The sequence below is a fragment of the Aegilops tauschii genome, chromosome 4 (assembly GCF_002575655.3).
Source record: "Aegilops tauschii subsp. strangulata cultivar AL8/78 chromosome 4, Aet v6.0, whole genome shotgun sequence".
Classification (NCBI taxonomy): domain Eukaryota; kingdom Viridiplantae; phylum Streptophyta; class Magnoliopsida; order Poales; family Poaceae; genus Aegilops; species Aegilops tauschii.
Genome location: NC_053038.3, coordinates 492,479,846 through 492,498,053, shown reverse-complemented (window position 1 = coordinate 492,498,053; position 18,208 = coordinate 492,479,846). Strand labels below are relative to the sequence as shown.

Below are 18,208 nucleotides of genomic sequence, written 5' to 3'. Positions count from 1 at the left end.
GGACATAGAATCGAGTCCTTTGAATGGGCAAAGCCAGGTGCTCTTATTTTACAATGGTAGGGACGATTACTCCCATTACTGACAAGAAAGACACCAAATTCACCTTTAGGTGCTTCAACTGCGGTATAGGTAGAACTGGTACGGAAAAACCTTCTGTATAAAGTTCGAAATGGTGAACTGAGGTAGAGTAGACCGATGATCCGGTAGTCATTTGGCCGGCTATGGAAAGAAAAAGCTTGCATCTGCTCCCCCTAAACTATAACGGGTCCCATCTCTCTCCAAACCTAACGTGGTAGTTTCCCATCATAAGGTTTTCCATCTATAGATTGAGCCATTACCCACCAAGGATCCCATTCATTCAGAACTCAGTCGACTGCTTCTATAGATAAGGCGGAACGTCCTTAGTTCAGCATTACACATAGTCTCCGACGCTACTACAGCGCTTCGCTAACTCAAAGCGCCTCGCTATGAGAATGACGCGTCGCTAACGCTCGGCTAAGTCGTCGAACCCTCGCGCTGACCATTCGCTTTCTCAGTAGCGAAAGCGCTTCTCTTTGCCCCTTAACTTCATAAAGTATTTGGAAAGAAAAGAAAGAGATTCTTTGTTTTATTGCTCCCGCTTCCTCATCTGCGCTCGTCAAGCCAACTTTGCTTTTTGGGAGGCGAAAGAGGGGTTGAAGCGGACATGTCGAAATGACAGCATTGAAGATATCTATATAGACAGGAATGCTTATTCCGGACTGTGTTCCGGAAAAAGTAGCCTACTTGACAGAAAGGGCGGGCATTCTCGGCATGGAGGTAGGCACTCTCGTCTTTCAACCCCACCGTCACTTTGAATTTAGTGGGGCACTGTTTACTTACAGCCTCTACGAGTTGCAAGTGAATGGGGCCGGTGCGTGGTGAACGGAAGGGTTCATCAAGCCATTTCTCGCCTTAACCCCTAAACTAAATAGGAAGAGGGGTACTTGACTAATAGGGGGCATTTGCATTGCACCTGACTGTGAGGGACCTCTTGATACCTTATGTTCACTTCCTAACTAGTAGCCGATTTCCTGTCGCGGAAGCCTTTTCCCAGTGTGCGGAGCCCCGATGAGGAAGGTGTTAGTGCTTTCTCATGGGGTCAATAATGCTAATCCCTCTTTTTGTGCCAGGAAGAAGATAAGAAAAGGCGAAGCCTTCTCTTGGTTTCCCAACCTGTTGCTTCTAAAGGCTGCCCTCTCTCGGCTGGATTTTGGTCCAGCCTACTGCGAGGATCCCGTATCCCGTACATCGTCTTTCTCCCTCCTGGGTTCCCGTGGTTCCTATGCCGCCGCATTTCCCGGTCCTTTTCTTTTAGTGCTTCGACCTGAAGCGATAGCTTGACGCGTTTTCCTTGGATAAGATGGCAGCGCTCCAGCTCACTAAAGAATGGGACGGCAGTGGTCCGCCGGCAAGCTCGTTCTGATCCTGGACGCAGTACATTGGAATCCTGAAGCACCACCACGAACGCTACCGCGCGTGCGCCTGCGGTGCGGTAAGGCACCACCTTGTTGTGCCAGCAGCCAACTCCGGTGTGTCAGCTTAGTTATCCTCATCAAGCCACAACCTTGATGTCTAGCTTCCCAACTGGTAGACGGTTCCCTTTCCCCCGGATCAATGAAGAAGGGAGAATTCAGTTGATTCCTCTGAAGAACCGGAAGCGAAGCGCTATGCCGGGGCGAGGGGACGGGAAAAGAAACTGCTCAGAAGAAAGATATTGGGGTTCCCAATGCTTCTCCACGCCCAACGAAATGTGCCAACCTCGGGATGCTTTACTCCTAACCCCACGGCGGTTCCGAGACGGAGCTTAACCTGAGTCTCGGTTAAGAACGACGATGATCTACGTTTCACACGGTGCACGATTCCATGGATAGTTTCATTCGAGATCGTGATGGAGGACATAGCTTACGATCATCGGCTTTGATCATGCCACTAGGCATTTGATTAGGACATTGCACAATAATCCGAACACTTTGTCGCATCTCTTCAATACGGATACAGTAACGATCATAGCGATCTCCTCTGGTACCTACTGGTACGTCAAGATCCGATTGGTCATGAACATCGTAAGGTGCTGCTCTTCGCGAATCCCAGCATACCCTAGGTTGGGATGGGTAGGCCCACCACTTCACTTTTGCACTTTCACTTAGGCCCGGGCCAAGTCAGTGGGGGGACCCTGTCGGGCTCCTTCCCCCCCAAAACAAACTGTACGTGGGAGTTTCCCTTCATACGGCTCGAATCATTCTCAGATGCCCCGAGAGGCATCTTTCCTTATGATCTGGTGGTTCACACGCGCGCAAACGAGCACCGGCCGCAACAGCAAGGAACTATGACCAATAGAGTCAGACACAGAGCGTCATACTTCTTTATCTTGTGATGGTTGAGGAGTTTCTTTCTCAGAGGGTGCGGGACGCTTGCGGAGTCCGTGCCTTCCGTACCACCACAGGTCGTTCTTGGGCAGATCCCGCTCCTAAACATAAGGGAGGGATAGGGGAAAGGGGCCCTAAAAATCATATAAATAGGGTTGTAGAAAGACCACTTTCATTCGACGTTCCGGGGCGCCCGATTCGATCGACGAATTTGGCAAGCTGATCCGCTTTGATCCAGGAGAAAGCCCAGTCAGCCACCTTTTCGGTGCAGGTCACGTGACCTACAGCTCGGCCTTCGCTTTTTGAGACTTCCTCTACCCACATCTCTATGTGCCGCAGCACTTTCATATGGAGAAAGGTGGGCTTACCATGTTCCATCAATAGCACCTAACCTATGCCGATTTTGGCGGACCGTGCTCCACCCCGGTGAACTCATGCGGTTCGGACGTGCCCAGAGGCCGGAGGCGAATCCGTTCACGGTCCGTAGGACCAACACCATTCGAAGGTTGATGGCCCGCCCCGCCTAGAATAGGAATCTTTGACTGGGCTTACACACATTCGCTCACTTACGCTGTCCCCCCCCCCTCAGCTCACCCTAGCCTCGGGTACGTCGTCTGCAAGGCTTCACACAAAATCTTCACTGACAACATATGCATGCTTTTGTAGGGTTAGGCAGAACCGTTGTTGCCTGATGGGAACTTCCCCCATATTGCTATCAATGTCTTCATGTCGCACGACCTCTTAACATTACACCACTGAATCCCCAAGCCTTTGCTTGATGTGCAGTGACAGTACCAATATCCACTAATCGTTGTTTCCAGATATGGTTGCCGGTTGACATCTCTTCTAATTCCTCGATACGAGAAGCAAATTGTTGTGTGGAGGAATCAATATCTCGATATAAGCCAAGAGGCAGGTCTTGTGCCACTTCACTAGGTCGTATGAAACTGGCATGCATCCTGGCTCCCGGGACTCTTTCATAGAATTCCAACAATTTCTCCCGCTCCTCAAAAGCCCAAAGGAACGGAGTTGATGCTCCCACATCCATAGCATGAGTAGTTGAAGCAAGTGAATGATTTGAAATTCGAGTTATTTCACAGAATAACACTCTTATATATTGAGCTCGTAATGGTACCTCACAATTCAAAAGTCTCTCTACGATTGAAGAATGAGCGTGTTCTTGGGCCATCGTAGAAACATAGATAGGGTCAACGACGGAATGAACAACAAAACTTTACGACAGCTTTTTCGTACACGTTCACTTGCATCACATACGCAAGTGCTCTCTGAACCGTGCAATAAGGTCACCCATAACACGGCTCTCCCACTGGAGTTACCTTAGCCCCAGGCCATGCTATTCCATGATATTGGAAAAAGTTGACTAATTATTATCATCGTCTTGAAAGTTGGGCGCCTTTTGAATATGAGTGGGGCTCCTAGTCTAGGCGGCGCCTTCGTGGAGCCAAACCGAAGGAAGAGCAAAAGGGCGAGGCCACACCCGGCTTCGAATAGGAGGGGGGCTTAGCTCTGGATCCCGCCTGCTTGCAGAAATGAATGGATCAGAAAGGGGGCTGGGTTCTATTTCCAGGCCGGGCAGGAGGTGAAGGCCAGAAGAAGAAGAGAAGTGCGCCTTCCCGGTAAGGAAGAGGATAAAAAGGTGTTGTCATCTATCTCGACCTGTTTCCCGAGGCATTGGAAATGAAGACCGGCTCAGAGAATCACTGGCGTGCTTTCTCTCCCCCATCGTTTCGCCAACAAAGAAGTCATCCTTGACTTGACTATTGACCATTCCATCCCTACGGAGCCGCCTCTACGAAGTATTTACCTCTGCCATTCTTTTTTGAGAACATACCCTTCAAATCAAAAAGAAAAAAAGAAAGAAAAGTTCCTCGTCTGTGATTTAATCGGCCCTAAGGGAGTTTACTCGACCCATTCTCCAGTCTCCCGCACTGCTCAAGTGTGCGACTCCGTATGAGGACCTCCTTCCCTTTTGCTCTGCCCACTCTCCGTTCACATGGTTATCAAAGCGGAGGAAGGGCGGGCAGCAGGTACCACGAGCCCTCTGTCCCACACATCTATCAAGAAGCAAGTGTAGTTCACTGGTTCCACCGAATGCTCCTATCTCTCGGCAAAGATCGTGTGAGTGTGCAGTTATGCTTCGGGTGCTTCGCCATGGAATAGATCGATTCAGTTCCCCTTCTTTTCCGGTGCACTCGCTTTGTATCTCCGACACACAAGGAAGGACGCGGTGGGAAGAAAGCTGCCCTAGCCTCTGCCCGGTCGATCATTCCGCTAGCATCTTGCATTCACGCCTCCGTTTGACTGCCGCTCAGGAATGTAGTTGTAGATACGTGAGTCTTAGTGGGTCGTTGGCTCCACCTCTTATCTCCTTCTACGACATGTTGTAGTCGTCGCCATATTCAATATGTCACTTAGTCATATCTGCCTCGCAGCGGGTCAGCACCTCCGAAAGAAAGGGAGGGAGGACTTCATTCAGTGACTCCGCGATCGCCCTCTAAACGATCAAAATAAGGTAAAGCTTGAAGATAAGTTTTGTACTCGATTAATTTCTCAGTCCCTCTAGTCGGGTGGGCGCCGGCCGGCCGGATCCCCCTGAAAACCGTGCGTGCGGGTCTCCCCGCATGCGGCTCACACCATTTGAGGTGGCCCAGCCCATCATTCATTCGCAAATCCTGTAGTGAAATTGAGACTGCTCGACCTCGGAAGCTAATTCGCGTGTAGGCAGCGCTGTCTTACTACCGTTGACTGTATCTATGCATTGATACATTGGCTCGCTCCCCCCCTCTTTTTTCAAGAATGAATGAGCCGCTCGGACCTTCCATTTCCGTCAAATGACCCGGCTTCCAATGGCTCTTCCACCGTCCGGGCTCCCTTTCCTCCCTATGCTCCCCCGGCGCAGGCCCACCATGCTTCGCGCCTGCGGCGTTTTCGCCAGACGGCCTTTGCCAGTAGTGCCATCCTCCCCGCAGGCTGTCTGTATGGGTGGGTTGTCCCTTGCTGCTACGTTCTGTTAGGCGCTATGAATTACAGGAAATTCAGTTATTAACTTGGACAGCAGGCGGGTTACATGTTCCACTGTGCCGAGATGTGAGGTGCAGGTGGTGATGATCACCCCGGGGTATGCGCTAGCGCCCTTGACGGGCACTCCAGGACCCGCCTACGCTTGTGAAAACCCGGGTCGGTCCTCCGACCAGATGTGTGGATAACGAGACCACCTTCACAACCTTCTCCCTTCTATCTTTATCCAAAGTCAGGTAGGGCGGTTCGCTTGAGTTGCTCAACCGTCCCTTTGCCCGGTGCTCATGACGTGCTACGGAACCTCCACCGTGCTAGCGGCATAGGAGCCTACTCAGCGTCAGCGGCTTCGTGCCGCACTGGAGTGATCCAATATGTGGTTCCGCACGTTCCACCACTTCTCCGTTCATTTCCAATACTGATCGTGAAACACCATGAGCAGCAGGATGTTGAGGTCCGGAATTCGAAGTGAAATTCTTGATTTGCCCGTTCCTAGTCGTCATGGGAAAGAAATAAGAAAGAAATAAGAGATTATTCCCCTAGAGCTTGTCCAGTACCACCAGTACTCAAAATGCATCTCCGCGCGTCTACCTGGCGCTTTTATTAGCTGCCTTGCATGCAAGCGAAGCGCTATTGGCGGCAATTAATAGCTCACTGAGCGATGATTGATGCAGTCAGTCAGTGCCCTCGATTATTCTATTCCTGATAGAAGGATCATGGCGCCCCGGAAGCATTCCATCCAGCAGCAGCATCTCCTTCAACCACGCGAGGACAAAACTAATGTTAGCTACATTCGAGCGTTCACCGCACAGAGGCGATCTCAAACACTACCTATGATAATAAATCCAAAGGAAAGGTCGACAAAATGATTCAATCTGACCTTATCGGTATTCTGGATTGAGTAAAAAAGGGATATATGAAGTTCAAGGCCTTGCCAAAACCGTCATGACCCTATTATGTATAGGCCGTACTAAGCCAATTGCGAATAACAAACTCTTTCCTGCTCCCTCGACCTTAATTAACTCCCCCATCCTACCAAGCCTCATCTGCCAGCCCATTGTATCTAAGCACACTGCGGCAAATTGATACAAGTACCTAAAGATCTCGCATCTGACATCTCCGGCCGAACGGTTAGGCAACACTAGGGCGCCTGGGTCAAAATTCCGCTTACCAAACAAGATGTCGAGAGGCGAACTCTGTAATTCCCCTCCTGCAAAAGTGATAGTGGCTGTAGCATCCGTGTGGAAGAGGGTAAGCTTTCGGCAACACCTTTTGCAGATTGGAAAGGATGAATACTTGTGTTGGGTCCTGCAGACCAGGATAGCCTCAGATCAAAACCTAATAAATGTACCTGGGGTTGATCATATTTTTTGGGCAATAAGTATTCAGGAATTTGAGCGCTTATGTAGCTAAAAACTCTGCCACCTGAATACTTGATTCATTAAGGTCGTCACCCTATACCCGGAAGTCTCTATCGTTTTCTTTGTCTTTTAAGCTTCACAGGGTTGGGACTCCCTAAATCAAACTGCAATCGTTGTTTATCAACCACTCACGACGACACCAAGATCTTCGACTTAGCTCCCACAGGTCATCCACCCGGGGCGGAAGATAACGAAAGGGAGACAAAGTCCTAACTAAATCAACACACAATAACCTCAACCTTCTACCCATTCCATCCATCATATCAGTCGAGGAGATTCGTTCTTATCTATAGATAAGGCAAGAGAGAACTTATGACCTCGCGGATGGAGAGGGATTCGAACCCCCAGTATTCCTATCAATACTTCGGTTTTCAAGACCGACTCTTTCAACCGCTCAGACATCCATCCCTGCGCTCACCCGCCCTATCTATCTGCGCGCTGGCAGGTAGGGGCAACTCTATGTGATTCGCTACGCTTGCTTGCGCCCCACCCCGTAAGCTGACTCTATTGCCTAGCGGTTAGCGACACTTTTCCGGTAGTACGAATCGCTACGCTTCGCTTCTTTCTATATGATAATATGCAACGTCGGATCACTAAGGCCGACTTTCGTCTCTGCTCGACAGGTGAGTCTTGCAGTCAAGCTCCCTTCTGCCTTTGCACTCGAGGACCAATGTCTGTCTGGCCCGAGGAAACCTTTGCACGCCTCCGTTACCTTTTGGGAGGCCTACGCCCCATAGAAACTATCTACCTGAGACTGTCCCTTGGCCCGCGGGTCTGACACAAGGTTAGAATCCGAGCTCTTCCAGAGTGGTATCTCACTGATGGCTCGGGCCCCACGGAAGGGGGCCTTCTTCACCTTCCACCTAAGCTGCGCAGGAAAGGCCCAAAGCCAATCCCAGGGAACAGTAAAGCTTCATAGGGTCTTTCTGTCCAGGTGCAGGTAGTCCGCATCTTCACAGACATGTCTATTTCACCGAGCCTCTCTCCGAGACAGTGCCCAGATCGTTACGCCTTTCGTGCGGGTCGGAACTTACCCGACAAGGAAAATCAAAGAAGAAGACAGCCCTGGTATTCTCTACTTGAATTCAGGAAGATTCAGATACCGAAATCAGGAACCATGGAAAGCAGATACCTGATTCTATATATATATATATATAAAAGGGATATAAGTGCTGGATCTGAACTATTGAAATTAGTGAATTGGCGGAAAAGCAGGAATGAAGGTTGGGACAGAAAGGGGAGAGGAGAGCCCGGATGAGGAAAACAAGCACCCCTTTTAGGATTCTAGGAAACAAGCAATACTTTCCCATCTTGAACTGAACTGAACAAAGCACAGAGACTAGAATCAGAATTGGAATTCCCTTCTCTGAATTCAAAAGCCCACCCGGACTTGGTTTGAGAAGTAGCAAGTTCAATTTGTCCTCAGCAGAAGCGAAACCTGTTGCAAAGAGATCGAAATTCCAATCAGAAAATAAGTACTTTGAATCAAGAAATGACATTGCATAGAAGTGAGGTGAACTAGAGAATTCCAGTCAGAAAAGCAATCGGATACTGAAATCTCTTCTCTGAAAGCTAAAGCTTTACAGATTATAGGAAAGCAAGCACCACGAAGGGCAGTACCCAAACTATAGGTTATCTTGTGTCTGGGCAAGCAAGGTCAAGTAGTGGCATCCTATTACCCTAAATGGAAAGCAAAGTAGGTTATTCAGCCATCCCTCGCGAATAATCAGAAGTCCCAGTTTCCTTAACTAATCTCGCCAATTTATCACTTGACCGACCCAGAGACTAATCTATCGTTGGCCCAGGCAAAGAGTGAGAAAAGGCAGCAAAAGGAGTAGCTTGCAGTGAGGAATGAAAGCTGGTGTTTTACCACCATTCAGCAAGAGAAACCCACTGGAACCTTTTCATAGGACCATAGAAAACATGATGCTTCCTGTATAGAGATGACTGCTTCTTTAATGAAGTTGATCGTCTATCTCAAGTGGTGGTGATCGACTCCACGAATAGCCTGAACCTGAGAAATGTAGATATGCAAACAGGAACTTCCTATTGTCTCGAATCAGGTCTGCTATTTCTATTCATAACTCTCTGGCTGGAATCGACCAAAATAGCCCTTGACGGCAATAAGAGGATCCTAACCACTACACGGTTCGAAATATCAATCGAATGATACCTCAATTGAACCTGCTGAGTCAGTTATTGGAAAGATATACATCTGTATGAATAGTGCATCCGTACAGGATAAGCCTGCCTAGTCTGCAAAGTTGCAGCAGCAATAATTGTTGCACTGGCCCAACGAACAAGCAACTTCAAAAAGTATCAATTTTCTATTAGGCTGTTCTTTGTATATGTACCATCGGACCATCCTTTTCTTAAATAAACTAATCTTCAAATTAGTCTGCAAGTAGCTACTTTTTTTAGCAAACAATTAACTAACTGTGCGATTCTCTCTTTTTAAAAAAAAAAGAGAGATGTCTTAAGATGGTCCCTCTTGCCCCTTGATAGGCAAGAGAAATGTTTGATTTGTCCATTCATCAAGGATATATTTGACCACACAAAAAATTATAATATGGCAATTACTTGTAACAACAGAATGTTTAAAATATTTCTCACACCCAAAAAATGTGTTAGCCCTAAAAACAATGTGCAAGAACACTGGTGCACATAGTTGCTTTGTTACGGAAAAATTATGATGGTATTTTGACTGCATTTTGCTATGATCTTGTCATTCATTTTTGGTGTTTTGTAAAAACAAATTCTATGTGTTTTGTATTTGTTTAGCTCCCAACTGACAAAATAAAACAAGCATAGACATATATGACAGAACATGACAAACTTCTTATTTCCTTTGTTAGACATGATGATAAGGTATCTTACGCAAAAGAAAAAGTTGTAAACAAAATGCTGAATAAATTAGCTCTGTTAATTATATTTTCTTATATACTCACGGTTTAAAAGGAAAGGAATAAATTATAATATATTTTTCTTAATTATACCGCAACAACGTCCATACTAACCCCCACGCCGTCATTAGTGGAATATTACCTCATGTTACCTGCTAAGAGGTACTCCCCTATTTTTATTTACTCCGCATATTAGCTTACTGAAGTCAAACTTTATAAAGTTTGACCAAGTTTGTAGAAAATATAAGAACATTTACAATAACAAATTTATATGATGTGAAGATATCTTTAATTATGAATCCGATGGTATTGATTCAGTGGTGTATATGTTATTATATTTTTCTACAAAACTTGTTGAAAGTTTAATTTTTTTGACTTTAGACAAATCTAATATACTGAGTAAATGAAAACAGTGAGGGTAATAGTTATATCAGCCATTAGATAATTAAAATTGAACGGTCTATATTGTTTTGGACCACCTTGAAATTTCTCTAAAAAAAGTTGTGCCGCCGTTCTGGTGCTGATAACACATGTTCATCGCTCATTTCTCTATTTCTATAAAACTAATTCTCAAATTAGTATGCAATTAGCTACTTTTTTTTGAACAAATAATTAGCTAATTGTGCCTCTTTTCTTAAAAAATGTTGTGCCTTCTGGTGCTAATAACACACGTTCATCGTGGATTTCTCTGTTTCTACAAATTAATCCTCATACTGTAGTGTGCAATTACCTATTGTTTTCTGGACAAATAATTAGCTAACTGTGCCTCTTTGATACTCCAAACTCCATACTCCATACTCCAAACTGCTGCGTACTCCCCTATTTTTATTTACTCCATCAGTAGTAAGTGTTGTGCCTCCTTAACAAAACTCGCCTTAATCCATTGTCTCAAGCGTATTAAACACAAACACATACATCTGATGTGTCGTTAGCCGAAAAAAAAAATTGAAGCCACAGCAGTGGCATGTGCCTGTCGCCAGCCCACTTGTTCATACATGTACGGCATGGGGCCTACTCAATACAGTGATATACGGCCTTTTCAGGCGGGTCTACACATTGCAATACATCTTGCGCGCACATCCCCATGCATGTTCGGCGGGGTGGATTAATAAGAGCGGCCTGCAGACCGGCCTCTGCAGTGCTTTTTCGAGGAGAGCAGCGCTAGATGGATAGAGAGAAGCGGAGAAGGAGAGCAGCAGCGCTACTGGAGAAGGAACAGCGAATGTGGATAAGGTCCATGCAGTAGTGGGAGCTCGGTGGGGACTTTTTTAATGGCTCTCGGCGGAGAAGCTGCTGGACTATGCGGGCTAGCACCCATTGCAAAAAAAAAAATTCTTCTAAATGAGCACCGATATAATTACTTGCTTTTTTGTGCGGTTGTGATATACTCCCTCCGTTCTTAAATATAAGTCATTTTAGAAATTCCAATGCGGACTACATACAGAGCAAAATGAGTGAATCTACACTCTAAAATATGTCTATATACATCCATATGTAGTCTTTATTGAAATATCTAAAACGACTTATATTTAGGAACGGAGGGAGTAATTACTTGCTGTTGTTTGTTGTATCACATCTTACGAATATATCATCAGATACAATAATTAAAAGTGAGTGAAATACGGAAAATAAATATTCCTTGAGGGAGAAGATATTTGAAGCTCAAAGGGACTTACTGACAATTAAGATATTTCTCAACTCTGGATGTCACCAACATCGTTGGTCAGACAGGGAGGTGAGAGGGAGCGATGAAGAGTAGAAAGAATATGACAACGTTTCATCTTGAAATTACCTTCTATTTTTATAATCCACCCAAAATTTACCTTCGATGGGGAAGAGAGAAAAGCTTGCTTTTTATGGTGATGATGGCCAAGTTCAAATAGTGCAAAAGAAAAGGAACGAAATATAATCTTGCAAATCAAATAACTAACATTTTCTAAAAAATAATTAACAAAGTAAAAACCTGTTTGCTTTCGAATATTAACAAATATTGTATATAAAGAATCTCACTTCAATGCACCACTACTCTTTCATCCAACAAAATCGTTTGCAAATCTTTTGAAAATTCTAAGAAAAACTTTTGGTTAGTTATTAAACTCTCAAATAGTATACAACAATTCCAACGTCTGTATCCTGCTAAGAAAAATTACACCATTCCTCTTCCACCCGATGATAGTACTAAGCTAAAGGAATCGCCATCAAAGGACATCCCTGAGACTTTCTCAACTTTATATTACATGGTATGGAGAACAAAAATCCTTTTTCTAATTGCATACAGCGAGCAGGTGTTTTTTTTAAGATAGAGAGTGTTTCAAAATCGTCTTGCTTTAAAAAATTCATGCTTTTCAATATGTTCACGCTTTTTAAGAAATGCTTAAATTCCCAAAAACTATTCTGACTTTTTTAAAAACCCATTTAAAATTGATCACAAAATTTTAAAAATTCTCTTTCAAACAAACATGTGTTCAAATAAATGTTCATTTTCAAAACATGTTTCAATTATAATAAAAATATTAAAATTTCAAAGTTGTTTAGTTGTTTTAAAATAAAGAAATATTTTTGTTTTTTTGAAAAATAAAATATAAAACAAACTACTAGACTATTCCATGCACCACTACTCTTTCATCAGATGAAGGATGTTAGGGTGACTTCTTTACGTCCACACTTCATACTGCGAAAAGCAATAACAACATAAACTTATTACCGATGTTTATCAGAACTGTATCTAAGAAATGACGCCCACTATCACACGGAGCAGGTTTTATGAATGGTGTGTACTATCACACACGGAGCAGGTTTTACGAATGGCGCGTACTATCACATGGAGCAGGTTTTATGAATGGCGCATACTGTCACACACGGGGTAGGTTTTACGAATGACGCATACTATCACGCAAAGCAGGTTTTACGATATATTTCGCCCGTTGCAACGCACGGGCATTTGTACTAGTTTAAAACATATAGCCCGTGGGATGGGGGAGACGTCCAGCCGCGGCCTCTGCTCCTGTGCTCCCCTGGTTCGCTGTGGCGGCGGCCCCTGACCACGCAGCGGCATGACACCGCGGACGGCGGCCTCCTCCTAGCGGCATGGTCTTCGTGAGCGTCAGATAGAGAGGAGGGAAGTGGAATGGCAGCAGCGGCGACGGCTGGTGAGGGAGGAGGAGGAGTGTGGCGGAACACCTAGGCTTGGCGAAGGAAGGTCGTGCGCGGAAGGAGCGTCTTGGGGCTGCACGGAAGGAGACATGTACAAGCCCATTAGGCCCAATTTCACGCCAGACGTCCAAAATAGTGACCGGAGCAGCGGCCCGGCAAGGAAACGCTCGGTTTTAGCGAACGCAGCGATTCCAGGCGGGATTGAGAGTAAATCTGACGGCCAAAAACGTCCTAAACTGATGATCCAAAGGCTGGAAATGCTAATAGGCTGAGAGGGCTGGAAAGATGCTCAGTTATAATGTATCTAAATGAGGTCTTGCTTCGTTGTTTCTTGTACTTTTTTAGTTGGTTTTTTATATGGATATTTTTAGATGTCGGGTGAGTGTAAATGTATACACGCAGATGCTATACAATGATGTCGCTTCTTTTCTCTCGAAACCCCTCTCCTCGAATCGTTTCTTCTTTCAACGGTTCCTAGTGGAGAGAGAAAGGGCGCGCCCAGCCCAACGGTCCGCCACTGGCGAGGCCGCGGGCTCCATCATCTTCGGTCCGCCACTCCAGCAACGTGAGGATGGAGGAGCCCCTATCTCCAAGTCAGGCATGTAGGTAGGTCTGGCGGTGTTGCATCCATGGAGTCGGCAGGATCTAGTCGAATAAAGTTTCCCCAGGCCCGGCTTCATCTTGGCAGCGTATTTTCCGATGGTGCCGAGGGGCTCGGTGATCTGTATTCTCGTCATCCCTTCTAGTTTGGCGAGTCTAGCGTATGGGGCGGCGCTGTTTTTAGCGGTGACGGCACCAGCGCATCCGAGAATAACGCCAGGGCTCCAGTCCCGTCTCGATGGCTCAGTCTCCTTTCTATCTTTCTGGTTGACAGTTTTAGGTGTTAGGCCGGTGACTGGCGTTATTTGTGATGTCACCGATGGGCGAGTGAAAATGTTGGTTCTAGATTTGGGCTTGTGGATTGAAGGCGATGGATCCCGTGCTTGGCCTCGACGATGTCGATGGCTGACGGTGGCTTCGAGGTTCGAGGAGAATGGGGATGATCCCCGGTCGATACACCACAACGACAAAGGCTTTATCGACGGCAAGCTTCGTCATCGACTCACAATGCCATCATGGGTTATGGTTCTCCTTCGAATTCGGCGATATTCAGCGGTGCCGATGGCTATTGCAGAATTAAGAAATGACTCCAATGTATTTTTCTTTTTCTTGGAAGGTTTTTGTGCAGTTTTTTGTGGACACGTGTTTGCTCTCGACCCTTCTGGTCGGTTCCACGTGCGTGCGTGCATTGTATTCATCATATTCGTGGTCAATGAAACGTGTGGTTACCCTAAAAAATGCTATATAATATGTGTGAAAATTGCACTATTATATACTTATTCTTTGCATACTACAGAAAGTGCAATATTAGTGCAAAGTAGTGTGCAAGTTTTTTAAGGTATTCTTTTCATTTTCTTTCTTCTTAAAGTGTAATACAAATGCCACTAATCCATTTTTGCTTAGAAAACTTCATTATTTTGATTGTGTTTAAGTTTTAATTTCATTTTTATTCTTTTTTGTTGGTAATACCAATCCCACTAATTCATTTCTTCTTAAGAAACCTCTTTCTTTTGCAAAAATCCCACTATGTGATATGTATATATAGATCATTCATCACCAGTTTTTGACAGAGAGATTTGACAGAAAAGTTGCCATCAGGAGTAAGCATCCATCTTACACGATCTTTAGACATTGGATCCAATCCAAGCATCTTAAAGCACATGTTAGACAAAACATCGCACAAGAACACTGTGAAAGTCCCAAGAGAAAGCCTGACACATCTGAATATATGGAGTTCAGTACAACTCACAGAAGAAGGGTCAATTTATTGTGCCCGAATCCTGTCTGATATATAGAGCACCAAGCCGCAAGCTCGGCGAGCAATCTCGAAACGAATGAAACACAATCCAGCTGGTACATTTTATAGACTATAGATAGAGGATAATAATGTAGTTGCTTCGTTGCGTTTTCTGATCAGCCTCGACCGGTCAAGCCAGCAGCAACCTCCGAGCTCTCACTTCACTCGTCGAACACCTTGCACTCCACGGCGTTGGGGTCGGTCTTGCAGTAGTCCTCCAGCGGGTCGCCGCTGCCGCCGGTCCCGGCGCCCGGCCACTTGGCCGCCACCAGGTGCGCCAGATCAACCACGCGCTGGCTGCACACGCACACGCCAAAACCAGCCACAGGTTAGACATCATGTTTACAGATGCATGCATGTAATTTCGCCGTCAATGATCTCGCCGCCGGCCGGCCGTCGCTCACCTGTAGCCCCACTCGTTGTCGTACCAGGCGACGACCTTGACCATGTCGTCGCCCATGACCATGGTGAGGGAAGCGTCGATGCTGGTGGAGACGTCGGAGCAGCGGAAGTCGACGGACACGAGCGGCTCGTCGCAGACGTCGAGGATGCCCTTGAGCGGCCCGTCGGCGGCCTTGCGGAACGCCGCGTTCACGTCGTCGGCGGTGATGCCGGTCTTGACGGTGTTGATGACGAGGTCCACCACGGAGACGTTGGGCGTGGGCACGCGGAGCGCGATGCCGTTGAGCTTGCCCTTGAGCTGGGGCAGCACCAGGGAGACGGCCTTGGCGGCGCCCGTGCTCGTTGGCACGATGTTCAGCGCCGCCGCCCTCGCCCTCCGCAGGTCGCGGTGGGACGCGTCCAGCAGCCTCTGGTCGCCCGTGTACGAGTGCGTCGTGGTCATGGTCCCCTTCACGATTCCTGCACGCGCGCGCGCACCACGGGACAGTCGATCAGAACTGGCTCAGATCAAGGTGAAAAAAGAGGGGCAACGGTTCTTACCGAACTCCTCGTCCAGGACCTTGGCGAATGGCGCGAGGCAGTTGGTGGTGCAGGAAGCGTTGCTGCGAGGAACAGAGTTGATCAATTTGGTCCATGTATGAGACACTGATTGCAGCACAAAAAAATTCCTGGTATATACCTGATGATGTTGGCGACCTCATGGCCGTAGTCGCCCTCGTTGACACCGACGACGTAGGTGGGGATGTCGGCGCCCTTGGCCGGAGCAGTGATGATGACCTTCTTGGCGCCAGCCTGGAGATGCTTCCCGGCGCCGGGGCCGTCCACGAACACTCCGGTACCCTTCGACACAGGACGCGACACGTTCAGTTTTCTTTTGCCGTACGTGCAAGCTTCATAGTAGCAATGGAGTTTAGTTTTACCTCGATGACGATGTCGATCCCGAGCTCGGCCCATGGCAGCTTGAGGGGGTCCCTGTTGGAGACGACCTGGATGTTCTTGCCGTCGACGCTGATGGTCTCGTTGTCCACGATCTTCACGTCCGCCTTGAAGGTGCCCAGCATCGAGTCGTACTTGAGCAGGTGAGACGCCTGCAGCCAAACCACGCGACCCGACCATGTTCATCATTTCAGAACTGCTGCCCTGTCTGCTCCTCCCAATTACAGAGTCAGTACGTCAATACTTACGTTCCTGACGCCTCCGCTGTCGTTGATGACGATGACCTCGAGCGGGGAGTTCTCGCGGCCGTGCCAGCACCGGAGGAAGTTGCGGCCGATGCGGCCGAACCCGTTGATGGCCACCTTCAGCTTCGCCTCCGCCGGCGCCCTCACGGCGTTCTCGCCGGAAGCCTGCCACGATCACCATATCCATATGTTAGGACGGACATCCTACATGCACACCGATGTATCTGTTCTAGTTGTGGGCAAGGTACGTACCCTGGCGACGAGCTGCGCGCCGAGGACATCGGAGAAGGAGGCCTCCCTGGCGGCGGCGCTGACGGAGCACGACCCCGGCCTCAGCCCGGAGAAGTCGGCGAAGTCGACCCTCTGCCTGGAGGCGGCCTTGCTGTGCAGACGCGCGCTGGTGGGGATGCGGGTGGCGGCGAGAGCTGCATGGGCGGCCATTGCTGCTGCTGATGCTAGGCGGAAAGGAGCAGGTGGTGCGCCGGCTTATTTATGTGGCCGTCGATCCATCGGGGAGGGAGGGAGGCGGCGTGATCACTGCTTGGGTTTGTGGCGTCGGGACGGCCGGAGGATAAGGCGATTGCATGCGGCGCAGCCACCCGTTCGGCTGCGCGATATCCTCCCCGGTGTGTGGTGTCGCTCGCCGTCTCTCGTGATGTGAGTCGGGGAGGGTGGGGCGTCCGGCCGGGGGACGTGCGTGCGTAGGGCCATTGTTTCCCTTGTAGTACTTTTTGGTGGTGTTATCCAGGTTCTCTTGGAGCCATCGGCACGGAGATGATGGATATTATTTGATCGAGTGATCAACAACCACGGGACAAGGATTGCGTTAACCCTTTCGTAGGTGTAGCATTGCTCCAAGGAAAATGTCCTGGGGTGCGTGTGGCTGCTAGTGGACTAGAGTGTAGCCCCAACGTTCTTGGTTTCAAGTCGAAATTTCAAATGAGGATTGGACCATCCAAAATTGGGATCGATTGGCAGGACTGAGCTCACAGAAAATTCAACGCTTCACTCACTAAAAATTGTGATCCAAGAAGACAAAAGAAAAAGAAAAGAATATTTGCAGAAAATGGACAAAAGCTCGCGTCGCTCTCTCGAGGGCGACCTAGGGTTCCTCCGCGCTGCCGCCTCCCCCTCCCCCTTCTCCTCACCGCTGCCAGAGGCAGTCGCCAGTGAGGGTGGCGGCGAGGTCTTCGTCCACTCCCTTTCGATGGTGAGGGCCTGGATCTGAGGCGGCGGCATTGGTGTGGTGAGGACGACGCTCCTACAGTAGCGGGTGGGGCTCGTCGGTGAGGTTGGTCAGATCTCCTCGGCTGCGCAGGCAGCGAGGTCCCGGTGTGGGGAGGCCCCGAGCTCCCCTGTCAGATCTGAAGCGTTCCTGTCCGTGCACGATGCACAACCTCCGGCTAACCTATATCTCCGGCGTGCACGCCTGTTGATGCTGTTGGCTGGTTCGGTGGCGGCGGCAGGGAGCTTGTCGGGGGAAACCCCTGTTCGTCAATGGCGGTCACGGCGTCGGTGGCGTCCTAGACGCCACTTCATCCATGGTGTCGATGTCGAGGTTCATCTTCCCCTGCCTTTCCCCCTTCCCCGCGCCCGGGTGAAAACCCCAGCCCCTGTGGCTACGCGGTGGCGGCGCCATGGTGTCGTCACCTTCTTAAAGATGCCGCCTTGGGCATGGGGGTGGTGGGTGTGTGCGCGAGCTCGGTTGGTTCCTAGTGGCGGCCATCTATTCTGCAGCATCGTTGCTCTAGGCAGGTCTGATGTCTTTTCCAGGCAGTGTGATCCTTCCTCAAGTACTCCAGTGAGCCTGGGCGAGAGGGGATAGGGG

The 18,208-nt window shown here is 48.2% G+C and overlaps 2 protein-coding genes, 1 non-coding gene and 1 pseudogene across 3 annotated transcripts in view; 2 read left to right on the top strand and 2 right to left on the bottom strand.

The window, feature by feature from the left end:
- The first annotated feature begins 3,555 nt into the window (after positions 1-3,555).
- Positions 3,556-5,004, top strand: LOC141021443 (uncharacterized; annotated as a pseudogene).
- Positions 5,005-7,165: 2,161 nt separating this feature from the next.
- TRNAS-UGA (transfer RNA serine (anticodon UGA)) lies at positions 7,166-7,252 on the bottom strand. Its single transcript has one exon. It is a non-coding gene; the product is annotated as a tRNA-Ser (tRNA).
- A 171-nt stretch (positions 7,253-7,423) lies between these two features.
- Positions 7,424-18,208, top strand: part of LOC109783813 (protein MLO) — an 86,978-nt gene continuing 76,193 nt past the window's right edge. The window contains exon 1 of the mRNA XM_073497303.1: positions 7,424-7,912. The gene's annotated coding sequence lies outside the window, so the exon portion shown is untranslated. The remainder of the gene's footprint in view (positions 7,913-18,208) is intronic.
- LOC109783816 (glyceraldehyde-3-phosphate dehydrogenase B, chloroplastic) lies at positions 14,698-17,189 on the bottom strand. The gene is made up of 7 exons (XM_020342416.4): positions 16,633-17,189; positions 16,384-16,545; positions 16,120-16,287; positions 15,879-16,039; positions 15,740-15,801; positions 15,202-15,658; positions 14,698-15,094 (listed from the first exon to the last, which is right to left on the bottom strand). The coding sequence occupies exons 1-7, from the start codon at positions 16,819-16,821 to the stop codon at positions 14,959-14,961; spliced, it is 1,335 nt and encodes a 444-aa protein (XP_020198005.1). The 5' UTR covers positions 16,822-17,189; the 3' UTR covers positions 14,698-14,958.

Bases quoted from the DNA above. Each gene is read 5' to 3' on its own strand.
- LOC109783816 (XM_020342416.4), bottom strand. From the start codon at position 16,821: ATGGCCGCCCATGCAGCTCTCGCCGCCACCCGCATCCCCACCAGCGCG. The intron at 15,802-15,878 runs GTATATACCAGG...TGTTCCTCGCAG, and splicing joins GAGGTCGCCAACATCATCAG to CAACGCTTCCTGCACCACCA. The intron at 15,659-15,739 runs GTAAGAACCGTT...GCGCGCGTGCAG, and splicing joins GGTCCTGGACGAGGAGTTCG to GAATCGTGAAGGGGACCATG.